General features: G+C 48.2%; 1 protein-coding gene across 2 annotated transcripts in view; it reads right to left on the reverse strand.

Moving 5' to 3' along the window:
- Positions 1 to 22,451, reverse strand: part of CCDC88C (coiled-coil domain containing 88C) — a 115,618-nt gene that overhangs the window by 52,996 nt on the left and 40,171 nt on the right. Inside the window, exons 4-8 of one of the 2 annotated variants that reach the window (XM_080931258.1) lie at positions 17,233 to 17,302; positions 3,737 to 3,795; positions 2,938 to 3,021; positions 906 to 1,046; positions 346 to 530 (exon numbers count right to left, since the gene is read on the reverse strand). In XM_080931258.1, coding sequence (XP_080787384.1) covers positions 346 to 530; positions 906 to 1,046; positions 2,938 to 3,021; positions 3,737 to 3,795; positions 17,233 to 17,302 — 539 coding nt within the window. Of the gene's footprint in view, positions 1 to 345; positions 531 to 905; positions 1,047 to 2,937; positions 3,022 to 3,736; positions 3,796 to 10,672; positions 10,780 to 17,232; positions 17,303 to 22,451 lie in introns of those variants that run through there. The other variant, XM_080931259.1, reaches the window with a different exon arrangement.

Genomic DNA, 22,451 nt, shown 5'->3' on the forward strand with positions numbered 1-22,451 from the left:
TCGCTCGTGGGGGACTGCGCGTGAGAGGTTGTCTAGACAGTAGAACCCGGTAGTGAGTCCCCGGCCCAGAGAGAAGTTTCCTGCTCAAGAAGCCCCCTGCTCAAAGTGCTGTTCAATAAAGGTTATCCGCAGAAGAATTTGTTTGTTGCACGCCTGTTCCTAGCGGCGGGAAGCGTGGGCGCGTGACAGGCTGGTGATGAGCCGTCAGCCACACGGAGCTCAGAGTAGCCCTACCAGCTGCATGTCAGCAGAGCTAGCCCACAGCACCACATGTGCAAGCAAAGGACACTCAAAGACCATGTTGGGTCCACACCACACAGAAGAGGGAAACGCAGCAAGACTCACAGCTCCTGCCTGACGCGCCGCAGCCTGGCCTTGGTGTCGGCCAGCTCCACGGCCAGGTGCTGTTTGTCCTCACTGGACAGGCTGCTGGTGGGGCTTGGTGTGGAGTCCGGACTAGAGAACTTGCCAGGGCTGGGAGGGTGCTGTGCCTGGAGGTAGTCTCTCTCTTGTGTCAGGTCCACGATCAGCTGCACAACAGAGGGATAAGACAACTCACCAGTGCTCCTGCGTATGGTCTGGGTCCTGACTAGGTGAAGAACCGCTGAGACAAGAGACTGAGAACCAGGGGGGAGCGGATGTTGCATGCTTTCAGAAGGAGGTACTATTTAGTGTGACACAGGTGTGAATGAAAGCAGCTCCCACACGCTAGGCACCCTGTCTGTCGGCCTCCGTCTTCCTGTGGGAATCTCCTCAAAGACCATTCCTGCAGAGGCTATCCCCAGGTGAAACACCCCAAAGATTCTGACCAGCAGGCGGGAGGCATTCAGACCCGAGAGAGAAGAGCTGAGGAGCGGCCACCTCAGGGACCCATCCTGCCGGCTACAGCTGCCCCGCAGGCGAACCTCGGTACACTCGTCACGCTCATCGATGAGTCTGCGGAGGTGGAACACCATGTTTCTGGAGAGGGCCTCCAGCTCTTCTGGGGCTACATCTGGTAAGTCCAGCCACTGCAGGTCAAACACGTTCTCCTGGTTGTGGGTCACCTGTAGGAATATGGCTCGTATAGCAGAGGCCGCTGTGCTCAGTCTTGGTATTTCTGAATGCACAAGGCCATGTGGTATGTGACCCAGGCAGAGCCCACTTTTCACCTCATTCCCATAACAAGACAACAACCTACTGTCTCAGATATCACTAAGCCCTCATTGTTACATTTGCCATGGCTGGCAGAAAGGCTCCTTCAGTCAGTTTAGAAGTCATGCATACAAGCCACCTTTCCTTTCCTAAAAGGAGACATTCACATTCACTGGGATGCCTTAAGCTGCATGGATTTACAACCTAGAGAAGGTAGGTCTCTCAGTGGGAGGGTGAGGACAGGCCTTACCTCTTGCTTTAAAATAAAATCTAATGCAAACAGAACAAAATATGGTTCAGAACAGCGCGCACATAGCAATCTTGGCTCTCTCCAGGGGTGGAAAGTTATTTACAGTCTAAGGTGACCTAGGGGCCCGAGTCTCATTCCCACAGACCACAGAGGGCAGCTCGGCTTTACCACTGTCCTGAGCAGATATTTGCTGAGCTGCCATCTTCTTGTGGCCAGAAGAAAAACAGTATAACACACAAGTCTCTAAGGGGACACCAGAAAAAGAGAGAGGACTACTGGCCAAGCACTCAGATGTCTGAATTAGGATAAATCTAATCCCACGGTACCCTGAAGATAAATTCTGAGGATCAGGTCCCAACCTGATCTCTGGTAGGGCTGGGGAGACCCTGAGTCTAAAAGTCATTGTGGCTAGCTTCAGGGTCTCAAAGTCAGTGACATACGGTCACCCACTGAGATTCTAATTACAGGTTCCTTCTCTGCCTCCCTTGATTCTAACAAGTGGCTCCACACAAATTCTGGGCGTGTAGGCTTTTAAGAGATACCCAATGAAGCCCTATGCCGGCTGCTGAGCCTGATAATCACACAGGCCTCTTTGGTTGTATATTCCTTTTTATTTTTTAATATCCTACTGTCTGCACAGGACAAACGGTGAGTGGCAAAGAGCTGACAAATCTCAATGACCCCAGACATACATATTTGTAAAACACAGCTCCCACAAGGAAATGAAAAGGCAGGCTGCTTCTTAGGCTCGAAGATGCACACAGTGAGGGTCGAAAATATTTACCCAGTACCACCTTCCTCTTACGTCAGCATGTCACCAGCACTACCATGAAAGCTTTGTATGTGGCGCCTTTTCTAATGGCACAGCAGGTCTAACTACAGGGAGCCCTGACAAGGCATCCAGCACCGAGAGAAAGGTTCATCCTGGGTGGACATCTGCCCCACGAGGAAGCCACCTTTTCAGTTGACACTCTCTCAGTCAACCTTAGGCAGAGGGGCAGGAAGGCCTGGTTTGTCCTTCCCCACAGCTGTGTGACAGTGTAGAGGCCTCCTGAGGAGTGCTCTAAGGACGTGCTGGTTTGGACATCTCTCTTGGTGGCAGCTTGTTTCCCTGTGTGTCACTGACAGCAGCATAGAGTCTCTATAAAGATCAACTGTTCGGAGTGGATGACATTCGCCAGGATACATTTTCAGGGCTTATAAATCACATTCTGAGCCTAAACCATTTGACAGCTCTTAAAAATAGTCTGAGTCCATATAAGGCAAGAAGAAGCAGGCAGAAGATGACTTGATTGAAGTAAATGTGTGTGTGTGTGTGTGTGTGTGTGTGTGTGTGTGTGTGTGTGTGTGTGTGTGTTTTTCAAACCTCTATTTTATTTTAGTTTGCTGGTGGCTACCTTTCCAAACAGAATCAATGCATCTGTGGTGTAATAAAACCTAAAATTAACAAAATCATTTATGGTGAGTAGTCCTCAGAGTTTTCCACCACGGAGATGCTGCTCCTCGCTACAGATCCAGCATCCATGGCCACCCCAGCCCGACCCCATACCTACCTCTTGGATATGAGCCACAATGCCAGCCTGGGTCTCGATGTCCAGCTGTTTGATTCTCTCAATGAATTCCTCTTTTCTCTCACACTGTGAGGGGTATACGGATTAAAGGAAGCATTTATCCAGGGGCAGGAAACCCAGGTAACGACTACACCCACAGCAGCCCAGGGTCCATGTCCTGTCCTCAGACCAAGACTTTGTACAAAGCTCTTCTGGCCACCTACAGGAGACTGGCTTCAGAAGCCCATATTTGATCTCATACAAGCATTTCTTCACAAGCAAAGGGAGCACATGTGACTCAGGGCGAGAGCAGGCGCACTCCAGAGGGCAACTGTTTCTGCTTGGTGGCACTGGGGATAGAACCCAGAGTTCTATACATACTAGCCAAGCATTCTGTTACTGAGCTTGGCACCAGCCCTTGGTTTTCTTGGTTCTCTCTGTAGTCTAGGTTACCCCCAAGTGTTAGGATTACAGGTGTGTGTCTACACCCAACGATATGCTGGCAGTCTTACATTTTTGACCCTCTGAGGGCAGTTCTGAGAACTGTCACAATTCCTCAACCCAGCCACCGTAGCTGGAAAGCTCTCGGTGACAACTGCAAAAAGGGAAGAGGACAGTAGCCCAATCAGACTTATTTACAAAAATAGGTGCCTGAGATCTCGTCCAAGCGCAATGGGGAGGACACGGTGTACTATCCTGGCCTAAAGAGCTATAAACAGCTGTCACACTGTTTCCTAGTGACTTCTGTCACGATGATGGGACTGGCCATCCAGAACTCTCTCTAACCACTGCACAGCCCTACCTGAACGGCACAGCCCAGCACCAGCAGCAGCACCTTCTTGATCTCCTCCATGCTCTTCCCTGTGTCAAAACAGCAACAGGTTTAATTAAATCCAAATGCTTAAGAAAGTTCCAATGGGAGATGTTTATTTTGCTTTAAGGAGGGGGAAAAAAATCAGATAAAGACCAAAACAAAACGACAACGAAAACCCAGTAGCCACTTACACATGCTATGTGTAACTTCACACACTATGTTTATTTTTTTACCTCATGAGAATTTTTGTTTTACCTCAATTGAGAACCATTTGAGCCCTTTATCCTTCACATACTTCATAAATCTCTCTATGATAACTGACAGGCCTCCCTGTCAGCAAAAGCTTTCAGCATGTGCTGTAAGTAAAGTCCATTAGGGGACAACTGTCTATGGCTCTACCTGCTGTCACGTGAGAGCTCAGGACTGTGGGAGAACCATACGTGTTCAGCTCACGCTGCCAACGCTTGTGTATCCCTGTCTCCTTGCTCTTCTGCTTGTGAGTTTCAGTGTCAGACCGGGGTGTTCTAATATAAGCCACAGAAAACATATCTGGCACCTTTTTGTTTTCTGAGACAAAGGCTTGGGATGTAAACCCAGGTGGTCTGGCCCTTGTCGCCCCCTTTACAGCACCCCAAGTTGTGGGATTACAATCACGCACCTGCACCTGGGTATACATTATGTTGTGATGGTAACCAAATCACTTGGCACAGAGGCTCAAACATTAACCAACTGCTTCCTAGAGGCAGGTCTTCAATATTTTAATACAAGATCCTGCAAAGAGCATCTTAGTGGTCAATTCTCTATGAATAGCCTTATGCGCTTTCTTGGGGGCAAATACTATTACACCTGTCCTGTGGCCAAACTGTCCTGAAGACAGGTTGTCCCATTCTGCTCTGTGAACTATGCAACAGTTTCCACATTCCAACCCTTGACCAATAGATCTGGGTCCTAAACCATACTTCATTCAAAGTTGTCTTTGGTTGTGCTTGGGGCTGAATGTCTGTCTCCATTACCTAGCCAGTACCAGAGGACCTGGGCTCTCTACTTGGCTTGGTCGCTGCACAATGGGGTGACTGGGAAAAGCCACACTGTCTCCAACATCAGTTCCCACTTCTGTAAGATGGAGGGAGCTGGCCTGGGTCATGAATAGGGTTCCCATTGAAGTTTGTTTTAAAACAAACAAAACAACAACAACAACAAACCTGTTTTCTGCCTTTCTATCACATCCTGTCATACAACAGGGAAAAAAGGGGTGCACCAAAAAACCAAACACAACTTTTCCCGAAAGACTTCTGGCTGTCATACTGTTCCAAAATGGCCCCAAGTATCAACTGGAGACACTTGTGGTATTAACCTTCACTGTCAACCTGACTGGACTTGGAAGCTCTTAGAATACCTCTGTAGGTGTCTATGAGGGCAATTCCAGAGAGGCCTAACTGCGGAGGGAAGACAGTGCTTACACAGATGGTACCATGCCGTGAGTTGGGGTCCTGGACTGAAGAAAAGATGAAAGGGAAGGACCTTGATTGAGTGCCAGCGCCCCCCACTCTGTCCTGACAGAGGCAGGACATGTGGTGATGTCAGGAGCCCAACACTCCCACCATGAACCCCACATCTTTCCCCACCATGATGAACCGACCCTCTTAGCTCATGAACCAAATAAACACATTCCTCTTCCCTTAAGTTGCTTCTGTCTGGCATTTTATAACAAAGAGAAAAGTAATACACTGCACAAATTAAAAACCCAAACCACACCCAAGAACTGAGATAGAGAGGTGTGGGCAGTAACCTGTGAGAGCCTGCTAATTCCTGGTCAAGACTCTGCGGACCTAACTTACTCTTCAGTGATACCATGAGAGTTCACTTCCCTAGACCCACAGCACCTCCCAGGCTCATAGTGGGGTCTGGAGCTATCTCCTTGATCTCAGTGACACACTAGATGAGGCCCTGTGGTGTGAATGCACACACTACAGCCTTCTACTTAGCCAGAGGCTCTGATCTACCGTGACCACACTCCCTCTTTATCACGGAGAAAATCAAGCCTTCAGGGCTGGTTTGAATCAGAAGAGGAAACTCCCATAAGAGGTGCTAACACCCTCAAGTCAGTCAGGGCAAAGAAACTCTGGGGCGTTGCCAGTCAGCATCCACCTCTTTCCCTCTTGAATGTCAAAGATGGCTGGCCCTCATATACCCTTGGGTGGACACAAAAGTACAGGTTCCTACAGTGAGATATACACAACCCCTGCTTCCGTGCTTACCTGCCCTTATCACTGGATCGGAGACAAGGGAAGAAAATGCTTCTAGGGTCTGAGTTCATGAAGAAAATCGTTACGCTTCTGTTACAGTAAATATTAAAAAATGGTAATGCTTATCTCTTTATAGGCCCCTAGGTCTCACTCCAAGGGTGCTGCTTCTAGTATGGAGCAGGCTACAGGTTTATATATTCGACTCTCAATTCACAAACCCTCTAAACAAGATGACATCAAGTGGACAAAGATACAAACTGCCCTTCTATATGACATATTAGACCTGTAAAATCCTTAATGATCATAGCTTTTTAACGACAATAAAGCCCACCTGAATGCAGTTCACCCTTCTCCACCTTCATCTTGGAGCTTCTCTCCTATCCTCCCCTGTCCTCTGACCCTCTCTCCACCTCCCTTCCCCTGCCCAATTACTGGCTCTCACCTTTATTTTATTAATTAAAATGGGAAGGTCCATGACTAGGCACTCCATCTTGGAGAAGTAAAATTAACATCAAAATACAAGCTACAGGACAATCTACACTCTTCAGTCTAGGTCCAAAGGATCTAATTACAGCATCATTCAGAATAACTTCAACAATCCCAGTAACCCATTAGGAGACTAAAATAATGAGAGGTGGGTTTGAGAGGACAGATGGGGGAGGGGGGGGTAGGAAGCACTGTGTCCTACTATAAGGAGAGCAGTTACAGTTGATGTACCATACATGCCAAAGGGCTTGGATGTTCTCACCAGGGATCAGTGTTGGAGCAAACTTAACGTTGATCAGTACGCACTATAAATGTATCAGCACATCACAGGGCATTCAGTTTGCAATTGTCAATTAAAAATAAATCAAACTGTCAGTAAGTGCTGGACAGGCCTGACACCAGCTAGCAGCAAGAAGGCAGTAGGGGGTTTAGAACCTGCAGATTCGAGGGCTTAAAACTACAAGGAAGTAGCTGGAGAGATGGCTCAGCAGCCAAGAGCTCTGCTGCACGGACCCAGGTTTGATTCCCAGCCACAATACGGCAACTGTCTGCAGCTCCAGTTCCAGGGGATCCAATGCCACCTACTGGCATCTACAGACACTAAGCACGTAGGTGATGCACAGACATATATACAGGCAATACATCCACGTACATAAAAAGTAGTTAAAACTAAACAACAGCAAAATCCAATGAGATCAGTCTAAGAGTAAGGGTGACCAGCACTGGAGTGCCACCCTGAGCTATGCACCCAAGAAGTCATCATAATTAAGGGAGAGCTAAAGAAGAGCTAGATGTGGTGGCAACACAGTTATAATATCATCACTTGGGGACCAACCATGGTCAGCAAGGTGGCCCGGCAGGTAATGGCACCTGCCGCCAAGTATGCCAACCTAATTTTGATCCCTGGGACCAACACAGTTTGAAGGACTGACTCCTTACTTCATACCTCCGCACTCATGTGGGGACCCATCCATCACACACATGCCTACACCAAGACAATAAATAAATAAAAATGTAACATAAAGATTTAAGACAAAATGTGAAATGCTACCTCTGTAGAGCACTGTTTGAAAAATGAAGATTTTTTTTTTCTTATAATGAAGAATAAAGGGTAAAAATAGAAACTCAAACTTAGGGAAAATGTCATAAAAGAAACAATGGGGTCTGAAGAGATGGCTCAGTGGTTAAGAGCACTGAATGCTTTTTCAGAGGTCCCGAGTTCAATTCCCAGCGACCACATGGTGGCTCACAACCATCTAAAATAGAATCTGATGCCTTCTCTTCTGGTGTGTCTGAGGACAGCTACAGTGTACTTGTATAAATAAAATAAAAATCTTAAATAAAACACACACACACACACAATGGAAATAAACTCCCTACAGATAGGCAGGACCCTGCCCCACTGTGCCGCACCCACTGAGGCCAGCAGCCCACTCTTTCACCTGGCAGGTCCCTCCTCAAGGAAGCCCAGACGACCCTGCTTCTTGTGAAGAGCGGATGCCAATTTCTTCCAAGACTTCACAAGTAAAGAAAGAAGCGTTTTCCCTAAGTGCCCGGGCTATAGGTTGGGCTAGTTTCAGGGAACACCACAGGACTCTCTTGGGTCCCTGCAGCTGGCACGCAGGGCTAGGTAACCCAGTCAGACCAGAGGACAACCAACTCCCTGCCAAGCACCTACTGTATGAAGTATGGAGGTCCACAAGGGCTCTAAATGCAGACAGGTGTGGACACAAAAGAGCACGCCAGACATTTAAAAGAGCTGATGGGCTGGAGAGACGGCTCAGCGGTCATAAGCACTAGCTGCTCTTCCACAGGATCCAGGTTTGGTTCCCAGCACCCACACGGCAGCTCACCACTGTAATCGCAGTTCCAGGGGATCTGACACTCTTCTGGCCTACAAGTGCACTGCACACATGTGGGGACACAGACATACAGGCAAAACACCTTATACACACACACACACACACACACACACACACACACACACACACACACACACACACACACACACACACACGTGACCTAGAAAAAGGACCTAGTTTTCGGTGTCTAGCAACGCTTCCAGGCACCGGAAAGAAACAGCATGTGCAAAGGTACAGGGGTAAGAAAGCATGAGGTTGCTCAAATTGTAAACGCTTTGTGGTTAAGCTTTACTGGAGCTGTTTCAGAGAGATAGGGGTGAAACAATGTCGTTTTCTAGGCCAGATGACTCACAAGCAACCCCAGGTAGTGAAGTCAAAACACCCACTTGTTCTTGTGGAACCCGGACAGTCTGAGTCAGTGGTGGAGTCTAAGAAAATCCTACTGGCCTGCCTTACAGCCTGCTTACAGCCTGCCTTACAGCCTGCTTACAGCCTGCCAGCTTCACCCGGTTCTTTGCAGTTAGCACGGAAAGCAATGGATAAGCTGGTCAAGGAACACTCAAAACTGAAAGACGCGCACAGCACTAGTGCAGGGAAAAGCATCTGATCACACAGTGAGGTGTGGGATGGAAAATGGTGAAGCAGTTACAGCATGGAGCTAGGTCAGAGGAGAGACTCTGGACCGACCCCGAAGCCCGTACGGACAGTGAGGAGTCTACAGACTGCTGCCAATAGATGCCAGCGTACCACACAGGACTAGTCTTGTTCAATGCTTGTGTTCCTCGGGTGCCTTCCGGCCTCCCTCCTTTGGTTCCCTTCGGCTGAATCCATTGGAATGCTTAGAGCTGACCTCTTCTGTTGAGATTCAGAACCAGAATGAACTCTGTCACCTGTGATAGAAGGCCGAGGAGCAGGCAAGACAAGCAAGCGTCCTTTTCTAAGAAAGCAGCCCTTCCTGCCCTAGCTGTACAGTCAGCCTAGAGGAAGGCAGGAAGGAAGCAGTGGGGATCTGGAGACAGGGTCCAAGAACAGCAGGGCAGCTCAACCCCTTCTTGCTAACTCAGCAGGCTGAGGACCTGTAAATCCCACGCTCGCAAGGGTGGGTGGGGCATGTCAGCCTTACACTCACACAGTACACAGAGAACTGGCCTGCGCCTGCAGAGATACGCTGCCTCCGTACCAATGGGCGCTACCTCTGTTCTTCAGAATCAAGTGCTATGGATACCATTAGTGTTAACCCCAAAACAGTCCTGAAAGAACAGCGCCACCCCCATATTACCAAGGGGGAGGCTGAGTTAGAGAGCTAAGATCTGCTCCCGGACCCATGGCTCCTCTCTGGCACCCCCACACTCACTATGCAAGCGCTCCTCCATGGTTGCTGACTGACTAGCTGTTGTAGGAGATCGCCAAGATTACAGTTTTGGTTTCCACAGATAGATGTCTTTCTTAGTAATTCTACATTCCGCTCTCCTCCTCCTGGGTTTGCAGGCTAGGGTGGCCCAACTAACACCGCTTTCTCTGGTTCTGCATTTAAAAACCGGTCATTTCATAAGCATGATTACAGGGCTGTCCCATTTGTGAAAAGAGCAGTTTGAACATGGTATCAATAGTCTTCCATGTGCGCCTAGAGGCTCACCCAAGAGGCCTAGCTCTGGGGCCTTCCTGGGAACTCATCTAACTCAACAATTTATTATTATTATTTATATTGTTTAGACAGAACAGCCTTCTATGGCAGGATCACCATGGAATCACACACAAAACTGCTCACGTCCACCATACACGCCCCACTCGAGAGGTAGGAAGCAGTCTCACATTCTGGGCCTGGGGTTTGTCAGCTTCTTTACCCTCAGGGTGTGATCACACACAACACCCACCACGAGAGGAAGGGACCATGCAATCCCGTTTTATTTAGTCCACCAACAAACATTACCAACTACACGCTTCAGTAGGCACACACCACACACCTGTATGGAAGGGTACAGGAGTGCCCCAAGTGCATCTGACCAGCTGCCTGGTCCATCCTAGTGTCTCTCTGTCTCCCATATCAAGTCTGTCCTATGCCTCCGAGTGCCCTGGTACCACCACAAAGGACGGAAGACAGCTGTCCCCAACTTGAAACTACAAGCCCTCAGGACACCCTCGCCACCCTAGCCTGTCTCTCCCAGCCTAGGCTGCAAACTTGATAGAAAATTCACCAAGCAAGTGAGAGAGAGGAACATAGTTCACCCAGGAGAGATGGGAACCACGCAGCAGGAACACATCAGAGTCAAGGGACCTCCCAGCACCAATGGAGAACCCCAGGCTCAGACATCAGTGGGAAAGACAAAGACCTTTGACAAATAACATCTCCTCCTTCATTCGCTTCCTCCGACTCGGCTGGTTGCAACCACAGAGAGCAGCAGAACTGCTGGCGTCCATGGTGGCTGAGGCGCTCTCTCTGAACTCCAGGAAGTTTACTAAACAAAGCCTGGTTTCCAAGCGGGCCCTGCTGGCCAGAGGGCTGGCCTTAGACTACTGCACTGGCCCGGGCGAGCATGCCGGGAACCAAGCTCCATCTGTTCCTAGGAGGCATGGCATGGACTTCTAGTGGCCAGGTCACCCAGCCAGCACTGCAGCCTGGCAAAAGGGACACACTTCTGAACTAGCAAGCAGCAGGGAATCCTGGAGCGAGCTAACAACACGTCCCTCAGAACGTCTCCTCAAACAGGAGATACCAGAATGATCAAAAATCTGGTAAGAGTCGGGGACTTTACAAACTGACTGGAATAGCTATTTTTCTCAGTGCTGTGACAAAACCAACTTGATAAAAAGCTCAAGGTTTGAAGGCATAGGCCTGTCGTTGTAGGAAAGGTGTGGTGACCGTGAGGAGGCTGCTCATGCTGTATTTGCAGTCAGGAAGCACTCACTGGCTTCTTCCTTTTCCTCTTTCTATTCAGTCCCAGACTCGATCTGAAAATGTCCTCAAAACACCCGTGGGTCCCAATCGAATCAAGTAAACAAATATTAACCATTGGCACTTACATTTTTTTCTCTCTCCTCGTTCAAAGAACCAAAGATTTTTCCAATTTATAGTCAGCAAGATGCTTGTTGGTAAAAGTGACTGTCACCAAACCTAACAACTTGAGATATGATCCCCGCCATGTGATGGAAAAGAGAGAACCAGCTCCTAAGAATCATCATTGGATCTTACTACGAGACACACACACACACACACACACACACACACACACACACACACACACACACACACACACACACACGGGAGTTGGGGGAGAGGAGAGAGAGAAAAAAAAATGTAGTGAATAAATAAAAACAACAGGATCAGAACAGTGCAGGCCTGGATAAATGAGACAGACACACAGCAGGCTGGAGAAAGGGCACGAGAACTGCTCAGCAGCCTCATGGAGATTCTCACCAGCGTTTCCACCCCATTCATCCATCCCACTGACAGATCACAGGCAGGCAGCCGGGGAGGAAAAGGGCCCTTTCGATCCTGAGAGGATCAATCTAGGTATCAACAATGTCGATGGTGAAAGGCAGAGCCTGGGCACTTGAAGGGTTGCAGAAGGCAGCCTTTAGAACGAGCACACCCACCTTGGTACCCCAGTTAGCTGTGCAGGGCTGTTCCGTGTGGGCTGTGTGTAAGGGAGGCTTCCATGGATCCAGAACTTCAGGGCTGATCCCTTAGAGGGCTAAGAAGCATGTATGCCTTGGAGCATTCCTCCCAGTGGGGCTAAATCCTGCATATCTCTATCCCCCAGCTCCTCCCACCTGACACCCCTCCTCACCTCTACAGTCTGCATGGAGAAATGTCCCCCAAAGGCCCATGTGTTGAAGGGCTGGTCCCAAAGTAGAATAACTAAGAAACAACAGGTGGGACCTACTAGAAGGTCTAAATTTTGTTTACTGAGGCATGCTATGACCCTGGTCATTTATTCCTCTGCTCTGTGGCCCTAATGTGGGCAATTTTGCTCTAACATATGCTTCCAGGTCTCAAAGCAACTGAATTATGGGTGGCAGCAGCCCAACAACATGCTCTAAATTAGACCATTCCCCTGTAAGAGATTACACCTCAAGTATTAGTTCTACGACAGAAAGCAAGCATGAGTTGCCTTCTCTAAGAGCTCATCAAATCCTTGCCTAAAAACCACCACTTGCCTGGGCAAAATTAATTATCCCCTCTGCACAGAGAAGCACGCTGGGATGCCCACCATTATGAATTCTCTTCTATAACCTCCCTGCCCAACATACACTGGGAACTTCTCTATGGCTTTGGGCTCACTGGAACCATATAGTGACCATCTGAACAGCAAAGGCTGGGGGGTGGAGTTGGGCTGAGCTCTTTCTGCAAGGCTCCAGCCAAGGGGCACCCTGCGAGGATAAAAAAGATTGCAGGGGCATTTGGGTCTCCTTGGGAGGGGTCGGAAACCAGGCCAGAACAGCAGACATGCCAGGGTCCTGCATGTGGCCAAGAAGGACAGCTATATGCACAGACTGCTCTGAGACCTACAATTGCTACTACATCCACTCCTGGAGTGCAAGTGCCATATATGGAACACTTGGGACCAATGGCCAGCACCACTGACAGCTGGTCCCAAGAATTCCAGCTGTATTCATAGACAGGCCCCTGCAGAGTACACGCATGGTGTCATAACACCTCCACAGTCCCCAGGAATCTGAACTGGAATTTAGGGTGAGCAGGGCAATGGTGGTGTGACCTATGGCCAAATACCCAAAACCACAACGTGCGCGCAACATATGGATTTAAATGTGTTTACTGACCTCTATGCCTCTGTACTTCGACGGCTCCTTCCCTTCCCTTTTAGCAGATGAGATCAGCAATTTACAAGTCTGTAAATAACTACTGCACTTGGATACAGGCCTTGGAAGGAAAAACCAAGCTCTCTTCCAGAATGTTCTATGATGCACCACCGCAGAAATTAATTTGCTAACACTCTGGCTTCTTGTCAGACAAAAGTAGTGTGGCACAGTGACAGGCTTGGCTGCCGGGAAACCACAAGTGCCGTCCACACTGCTCTACCTCATTTTACAGTTAGAGCTGATGTGAGCCCTTGATTTTCACAAGGCTCCTGCAGAACAGTCTCAGCAATAAACCAAACAGATAGGTTTGATGGATACGCAGCTGGCAAGATAGTGTGGCTCTATCTGTGGGCCATCTCTGGAAGGCACAGCTGTTACCGAGCAGGGATTAAACCTCAGCCGGATGACCTTTTTTTATGTGTCCAACTCAGAGGTCAAACAGCTGTAGGAAGCTGGGTTTAAGGAGTCGCATATGGAACAGGCCTCGGCACATAGACTGTGGCTGTGTTCGCTGAGCACATATTTCATGTGAGACTCTGATGGAGGCACTAGGGTCTAAGACTGCTCAAAGGAGCTGGGGGAGAAGGGAAAACAGGACAGGATAAATGAGACAAGGAGGCCAGGAGGGCTGCCCTGAGGAAGTTCAAGGAGCAAGGACAGGCTGCCCCGTGGGTGCCTGAGAGGAGTGTAGCAAGCAAGAGAAGAGCAGTCAGTGGCGCCAGAAAGGTGTGTCACAGTGAACTGGAACAGTTTTGGGATCAGAGACCTGGTTCCATTGTGGTACATGTGCCAACAGTGCAAACCTGTCAAACATCAGAATGCTATGATTAACAGTGTGGTGTTAGCATCTGCCCAAAAAAGGCTCAGGTGTGTCCCTCATTAGAGGCAGGAGACAGAACCAGTATAAAAAGCCACTCTCTCTACTCCGGGGCAGCCAGAGTTCCTTTTAAATGCTAACTCTGTTCTTTGTTTAAAAGGAACCACAAAATGCTTCCCACATCTATTTTTAAAATTTAAAAACTGAAAATTCGATTCCATAAATACGTTTCTCTGCCTCTGGGATTTGTGTTTGCCATCCTCCCTAACTCTCAGAACCCCCCAGGAGCCCCTGTCAAACCTGCCCATCCATGCATCAAGGAGAGGCCACCCCTGCCCTCAAAGGCAGCTGAGGCCCCTGTCTACCATGTCAGTCAGCCCTGCCCAGGCAGCGGAGCTTAGGTGTGGGTGTCAGCAGTGTAACATCTGATGCTCACTGTCTCAGCACACTCTCCTCAGGAACTGGAACCAGAGCCTCTGGAACAGGTGAGCACTGGTTATGTGTCACAGTGGGGCCTTGGACCACTCACCTCACCTGCTGACAAACACTGAAAAGCATTTTCCCGATTTCCTCAGGATTGACCAATTCTGTAGACTGGGGCGGGGGGGGGGGGGGGGGGGGCACTGGCATAAACTATACACTTAAAATGGAGGGGATTCAATATTGTGCAAATAAAGGTGGGTTAGGCTAACAAGAAGACGCAGCAGGAAAAAGCACGCATCACCAAGCCCGACCCCTGGAATCTAGATGGTGGAAGGAGAGAACCAACTCCGGAAAGCTGCCCTCTGGTATCCACATGCATGTTATGGCATGTGTGCCTTGACTCTGCCAACACACAAACAAATCAGTAAACAGGTATAAAAAGAATCTACTTCCGGTGGGTATTCTGGTTTGGTGCCACATAGGACTGTTTTCCCTGACACGGACAATCTGTCTCTGGTAGGAGTGAGGGGCCTGGAGGAAGAGAGGGGAAAAAAGGCATCCAGATTTGGGAGCAGCAGAAAGATCGGGGAGTATTTAATCAGGGCAAGGGGAACATGTTGATCCATTTACCGAGGACATTTTTCTCAGCACCACCATCTAACCAACTCTGTGGTGTGGAAAGCTTGAACGCTGGCAACTGCTGGGACAGGGTGTGTGACACAGGCAGAACTCTGGCCCCAGAGAGCCCGGGCTACCAATCAGCTGCTCTGCTTATCAGCCTAGTGACAAGGGTGTGTGCATAGCTAAATTCCTCCCCTATAAATGGGGCTGACAGACACACCCAGAAGCACACTGTCATTTCCACACTTTAAAATGGGTTCAAAGGCTGGCACAGGGGCAAGTATTCTGTACTGTGGCCCCTCCCCTGCCCTCAAAGCAGACAGAACGGCAGTCTTTGCTGGCACTGAGACCTTACAAGCCATCACCTGTCTCCTGGCTAACACCAGCCCAGTATCAACCTGGAAGACAACAGTTCTCAGAGAAGCAACCCACTTCCCCAGTGTTCCATACAAGTCTCTAAGGTCCCAACCAACCCTCCCTAGGCTTCAGAGGTGGCTGGACGAAGCCAGAGCTGGAGTTTGGAGGACAAAAGCTCCTTCCAGTTGCTGATGAGATAGAACGGGATGAAATGGGGAGGGTCCCCACAGGCAGGACCCACCAAGCAACCTGGTGGACAAGGAAGGGCCACCACGTCATGCTGGTGACAGATGCTCACGGGCCAGTGTCAAGAATGTTTCTTTTTTGGTGTACAATACAAAACCAAAAAACCAAAAAAGGTGGACATGTTACCAGCCAGAACCCAGAAAAAAAATGTCCTGCTTACCTCTACTGTACCAGGAAGCTACTGCTGACACTCCCAAGATCATGCCATGGAATGAATGGCTCTTAAAAGTTATGTCCTAGGCAGTTCACTGGATATACATTTCCTTTAGTTTTAAGACAACTTAGGTACTGTCCCAATCAGGAGAAAGGACAGCTAAGCCCCAGGCTGTCAAGGCCAAGGGGCAGCTCACAGGCTCCTTCTGTAAAAACTGTTAAGTCAGGACCCTTGGCCTCAGCCCATCCTGCAGGTGTGGTTCCCTCGTTTTTCTCAGCTCCTACTCCGAGGTGCCAAACAAAGAATGAACTACATGGAGCCAGCACAAGGAGCTCTCATCCTAGAGCTGGAGAGCTGCAGTGTGACAATGTGTAAGGGCAGCCACACACCACTCAGGTCACCTGGAAATTACCTGTGATACCCAGAAGGTGTCATGAGGATTTGCCATTTTACATATTTATGCAGTGTCTGAGAATCCTTGCCTGTCAGGTGCTCTAGTCTAGTGAGGGACATGGGAATTCCTAGGGTTACACTCACGGAATATACACAAACATCACAGGATCCCTGCGGCTCCCCAAAATGTGGTTACATCCCAGTCTCGGCACACACATCTCACAATGAAGTCTGATACACAACAGTGTCTGCAGAGCCCATCACAACTTCTACTCCTGTGGGTTGATGTTAAGGTGACACATGATTGGACAGTGGAGAGATAGGTGGGAAAAAGCTAGGAAAAGGGAAGAAGAGGAGAGGAGAAAATTTGGGGCAAGAATGGAAACAGATGCAGATGTATGTGTTTCTCTCGGCGCATCTTTAGCTTGATGAGGTTATTATTATCTCTAAGGGGTTTCTATAGGTCTTTATTATCTCACATAGAAGAGCAGTTTGTATCTCTGACCATTGGATGTAAGCTTATTGTGTAGAGGGTTTGTGGACTGAGAATTTAATATTTAAACCTGCGGTTTTGGAGTCATGTTTGTGCCGAGCAGTGAAGGAAAGGAACACACACACTGGGGTGGTCGTATCCACCCGGGACAGAAGCAACAGGGTGGGCGGAGTGAATCGCCTGGGAAGGGTGTGGAGTGGCAGCTTTCGGACTGTGTGACGGAGTTCGTACTCTTGGCTCCACATAAGAGCAGCATCCGAGGAGTGAGACCTCGGGGCCCAATAAAAGATTAAGGCCATCCTTTTAATATTTACCACAACACACTCCCAAAGTCAAACCTGCCCTCTCTGAAGGGACAAAGCACATGAAGATCTGAGAACAGAGAGGGAAATGCTTGGCTTACAGTCTCAGAACAAAAAAAACACTTTCTAAAATCATACCAAAACCATCACACGTTTCCCTGTGCTGCCTCCAAGCTGGTAGCCAGAGCTGTGGCTAACAGTTGTCCAAACTGATGGCATTGCCCGGGCACTGCAGGGGGTGGGAGTGGGGCTCTTGCACTCACCAGACAGTGGGTCTTTGCCAATCATCAAAACATTAGGCAAATTCATTACGATCAGCTGCTGGAGAACTTCCTACAGAGACAAAGAGAGAAAAAGACACCGTTAAGAACAGGAGACAAAAGGAAAGAGCCACTGGCTAAGCAACAGCTAATAAAGTCACCGGAGAAGTGTGCAGCCGCTACATGTCAACCGTGAGGGCCCTAAATGACAGGATAAGTCTTTCAACACACAGTGGGATCATTCTGTCAAACGAAAGTGACGGTTGCACACGCAGAAGTTTGGGGAGGAGATACATGGCATGCCAGGTTAAACTTGTCTTAGAAGCTACCCTGAATTGTTTTTTGTTCATTTTGCTGGTACAGTTAAAAACAAAACAGGGAATAAAAAAATGGAGATACCACTGAGCGTTAACAAGCTGAGGATCTGAGTGTAAGTACAAGTTTTGGGGAATGTTCTTATTTTATTTTTTTGCAGAGAGTGACTTGCTAGAAGAAAACATCTGGCTACTCAGCCCAGTCAGGTGGCCTTGACAGCTGCCTCCTGACCCTCATAGGAGTCCTCCGAAAGAAGGTAGGACATGGCCATCAGTCACAGCCTAGCATCTATGGGTCTTTCAGTTCTGGCCCCTGGGCTGGGCAGGGTTTGTCTTCCTTCCAGATTAAAACTGCTTTCCACAAATTAGCTGGGGAGATGTCTCAGTGGGTGAAGTGCCTGTACCGGCATGTGAACTTGAGTCTGGATCCCCAATACCCATTTGAAGAAGTGTGTGTGTGTGTGTGTGTGTGTGTGTGTGTGTGTGTGTGTGTGTGTGTGAAGTGCCTGTACCAGTATGTGGTGTACCTGAGTCTGGATCACCAATACCCATGTGAAGAAGTGTGTGTGTGTGTATGGACGGAAGGGGACACACACGCACTTCCAGTCTTATGGAAGCCGTGGGAAGGAATGGGTGGCACAGCAGTGAAGCTTGCCTCTGAGCTGCAGCTTAAGTGGAATTTCTCTGCTGTATCCAGCAGGCTTCCCACGGGCATTTGAGAGATAAGACTACCCAGTAGGCTAGTCTCACAGCTGGGCACATCAAAACCATCTCAGAACCATGAGGCAAGACACTGGACAGTGGGGACAAGTCACCTACTAACTAACCATGGCTGTCATCTCAAACAAGACTCTTGATGGTAACATACAAAGCTCTCCCAACACATGTGCAAACAGGGCACCTGAAAAACGGGGTTCTCGGGCCAGCACGCCCATCCTGTTAGGCAGCGCCCCATCTGGGTGTGTCCCAGCATGAGGCTACTCTGGGAGAACAAGACCATCCTTAACAATTCTCTGCATCCTCCTCCAGTCCCGGTGGCTTTGCTGCCACCTTGTCCAGGCCTCTCTAGCACTATTCTCAGACAGAGGTAAGTATAGGAAGAAAGGCTCTCTTCACTGTTCTCAAGGTAATCTGTAAAGTCTGAGACGCTTCACGCTAACACTAACAAAATATCATTAGAAAGTGCTGCTAGGAAAACGGTCCTTCAAAACTGGGACATCGCCTCAGTTAATCGCTACTCCCTAATTTCCCTTAAGAAAAGTGTTATTTATGCAATGAAAAACATGTTTTATGGCATGGCTGGGAACGCCTATGTCAGCGCTCACAGGGGTGAGGTATGAGTTTCACATCAGCCTGGGCTACACAGCAAGACGCTGTCTCAAAGAACCAATAATAACAAAACAATATATTATAAACAGGCTTTAAAAAGTGATTCCTCTTAAAACGTCAGGCGTCTCCTAAAAATCAAGTCAATAGGGAAAAATGCTCAAGTGCCATTAACTAGTTCCCCTAAAGGATCATCCATCCATCAGTTTCCTGCAAGAGCAGGCTCAAAGGTCAGAACTGCCAGTAACATGTAACTTTAGACACATAGTAATTCTAAATTTTCCAGAAGCCAGCTTTAGAAAGGTAAATAAAAGTGAGAAGTATTTTCATAATTTTTAACCCAGTGTCTAAATATAATCATTTAAAAAAAACCCTCAAGATAAAAATTACTATTGAGTCATCTTACATTCTTTTTCAAGGATCTTTGAAATCCAGAGTGTACTCAGATCACTCTGCAATTGGCATGCAATTTGGAAAAACTTGAATTGTACAGGTGCATAGAATTTACAACTGAACAAGTCAATTTGAATTCCCTAGTTGTTCCAAATGCACTTAAATGAATACCTGCTCTTTTAATTCCAATGAACAATAGAAACTTACATTCCCTGATGTACCAGCCGTACCTCTGACAGCCACGGATGGCTACAGGATACCCACAAAGGTGACAAGGCACTTGGTGGCCCCTGAGTTCCCTTGCACCTTTGACCTCCCCAACAAAAGTCTAGCAAATGTGTCGAGGCTCCCACAGTGGTGGAGTCTCCCTCCAGGCCCTCAGCCTAGTGGGGACGTGAGCAGGGTGCTGACGAGAGGCCCCTCTGCCTGGCACTTGGAACAGAAAACCTCTGTGAAATGGCTGCCACAGCCTGCTTTGGACACCTGGTCCCACCCAGGCTGGCTGTGAGAAGCAGGGCTGGCAGACGCTGGAGTGCAGCCCAGCTCTCCCTGTGTTCTCCACAGTCCCCCAGACAAAACCACCCCAAAATACCACAGCTGCACCCTGATGAGGGACAGGCCTGGACATAGCCTTAAGGCTTGACAAACTGTCCTTCCAGAGAGAAGCCCCGCTACCCAGTGTGGAGGGTAAGATTTTCTACCCCCCCCCAACACACACACTTTACATCTGTTGTCGCTGCCTCACATAAGACGCTGTGGAAACCCCAAATTTCCCTTTTCATAAATGAAAGTGGACTAAATCCAATCCTGGTATGACCTACTGTCAGTTAACTGCTTCAAACAATCCCCCAAATCTGGGTCAGTGGAGGGTGTGTTTGCATCCTGCAGAGGCAGCCTGAGCAGCAGGGAGGAACCAGAGGCGGAAAGCACTTTATATTGTAAAAATAAAAAGGAATCCTTTCTGCCATTCCAATCAGGATCTCATCAAGTGCTTAGGACCGAGGGAAACAGAGAAAACAACCTCAAGGGGCACCTGTGGCCCCAGAGCTTCAGGACAGCATCTGTGCCTACACTATGTACGACACCCTTCCTGAATTCTGACCCTGGCTGGCAGTAGGAAGAAGGAAACCAGTTTCAAGGCTGTGGTTTTCAGCAGTCACTGTAAGAATTCTAACATACCAGGCACAGGTCTTAGGTCCATCATCCCAATACTTAGGAAGCGGCAGGAGGAAGACTGCCCATCATCTAAGGCCAACCTACACTACACAAGTAAGATCCTGCTTCAAAGAGTTTCAAGAACAGAACTAAAGAGCAAGCTGAATGAACATCTAATGAATAGCCACTGTTAGATACATGTTTAACAGATGCAGGGGAGGGGGGGAACTCAAGAGAGACCCAAATACAGAACACTCACAATGATCAGGATCACAAAACGGTTTCCTGAACTTTGGAGCACTCTTCTCAAAAGGAGCTAAGTATAGGAAGCAATACTCTTTTCACCATTCTTGGGGGTAATCTGTGAAGTCTACACAGCAAGCTCCAGGCCAACCAAGACTACACAGTGAGACCCTGTCACCAAAATCAGTCAGACAAATTCTATTAAAAAAAAAAAAAAAAAAAAAAAAGGAAAGAACAGCCCTTCACCACCCTGAGTGAAACTTACATTTTAAAAAATGTGTATGGGTGTTTTGTCTGCATACTATGTTTATATGTGTATCACATACATGCCTGGTACCTGTGGTGTCCAAAGGAGGATGTCAGACCCCCAGGAGCTAAAGTCAGAGATGGCTATGAGGTACCATGTTTGAGTACTCACAAAGAACTTGGGGTCTCCTGGAAGAGAGCCAGTGCTCTTAATGACTGAGCGATTTCTCACTGAAACTCAATAGTTATAGGTTGATGGTTTGTCCAGAAAGAAAATTAAGAGCTGCTGAGGCCAAGGGCATAGGTTCAGGACTCACTCTCTGTAAGAGTTGGCATAACAGCTGTTAATTCTGAATTGAGAAGAAAGCTCCCCCAAAATCAAACATTCTACAGAGGCAGCAGGAGGAAAATGATGCTCTCGGTTGTCAAGGAGATGGGGATGGTCCATGCAGCAAAACAGGAGCTTTCCGCAGAGGCAAAACAAAACCACAAAGAATGTTCCTGTTGACCTACCCACAGTCTCAGTCAAAGTCAAGACTAAAAGGCAGGAACATGAGTGACACCAGCTTTGTGTGAGCTGCTTGCACACCCTTCAGGTCTACAGAACACACACTGCAGACCTTGCTGTGGCTGAGAACAGCCAGCAGGCAGACAGCCACAGCACAGCACAAGTGCTGTCCAGAGTTCAGTGGCAGGAAGCTTATGACCCAAACTGGAAGGATACTTAGAAGTCTGACAGGAAAAAGACCAGGCTGAGAAAAGTCTAGCTGTCCCAGGTTGCATGGGCATGTACTAGAGGGTGCACAATCTGCTCTTTCCACTGAGATGCCCTTCCACACACAACCCTGAGACACCCACCAGAGCCCTCTTGGCTCCTAAACCTCAGCTAAGACACAATGCCCCCAACCACGTGCCTGCTCCCCTCTGTCTGTTTTGATTTCTAATTCTTTATCCGCCACTTCCATGGTACATTTTACTTGTCAATCAGCTCTCCACTCAGGCATCAAAAAGCCTCTAACAGTGACAGTTGAGGAAATTTAGTCAGAAAATATTCCTGAAGGCCTGCATTAAGGCTTCTTACAAAGCCTCTTTTATGCAGGTGTCTTCTCTCCCCCATAATGATGAAGAACCAAACCCTGAAAGCCCAAATGCTTTCCTTTAACTGAATTATCTCATGCCTTCAAACGTAGTATAATCTCTCAGGATTTCCTTAAGATTCATGGCTTGCTGTTGGTAGTAAAAAAAGAACTATTTCAAAGTGGGAGGGGAAAAAAGAAATAGCTTATAATGTTTTATAATTTTCTGTGAGAATGTCTATAAATGGAATTCTGAATATAAATGTAAAAGATGTGTTCCAAAGTGAATCTGGGATGCTGGCTTGAACATACTGTGCTTTATAAACTACAGAGTCCCAAATGTGATCATCTTCAGAGCAAACTGAACAAAACAAGGATTACTCCTCAATTCCCAAACTACAGTGGTGACGGCCGTCAGGAACTGCCTCACTGGACCACAAACGCCATCAGGGTCCCACTGTGAAACTTC

The sequence above is a fragment of the Micromys minutus genome (assembly GCF_963924665.1).
Source record: "Micromys minutus genome assembly, chromosome: 1".
Taxonomy (NCBI): Eukaryota; Metazoa; Chordata; class Mammalia; order Rodentia; family Muridae; genus Micromys; species Micromys minutus.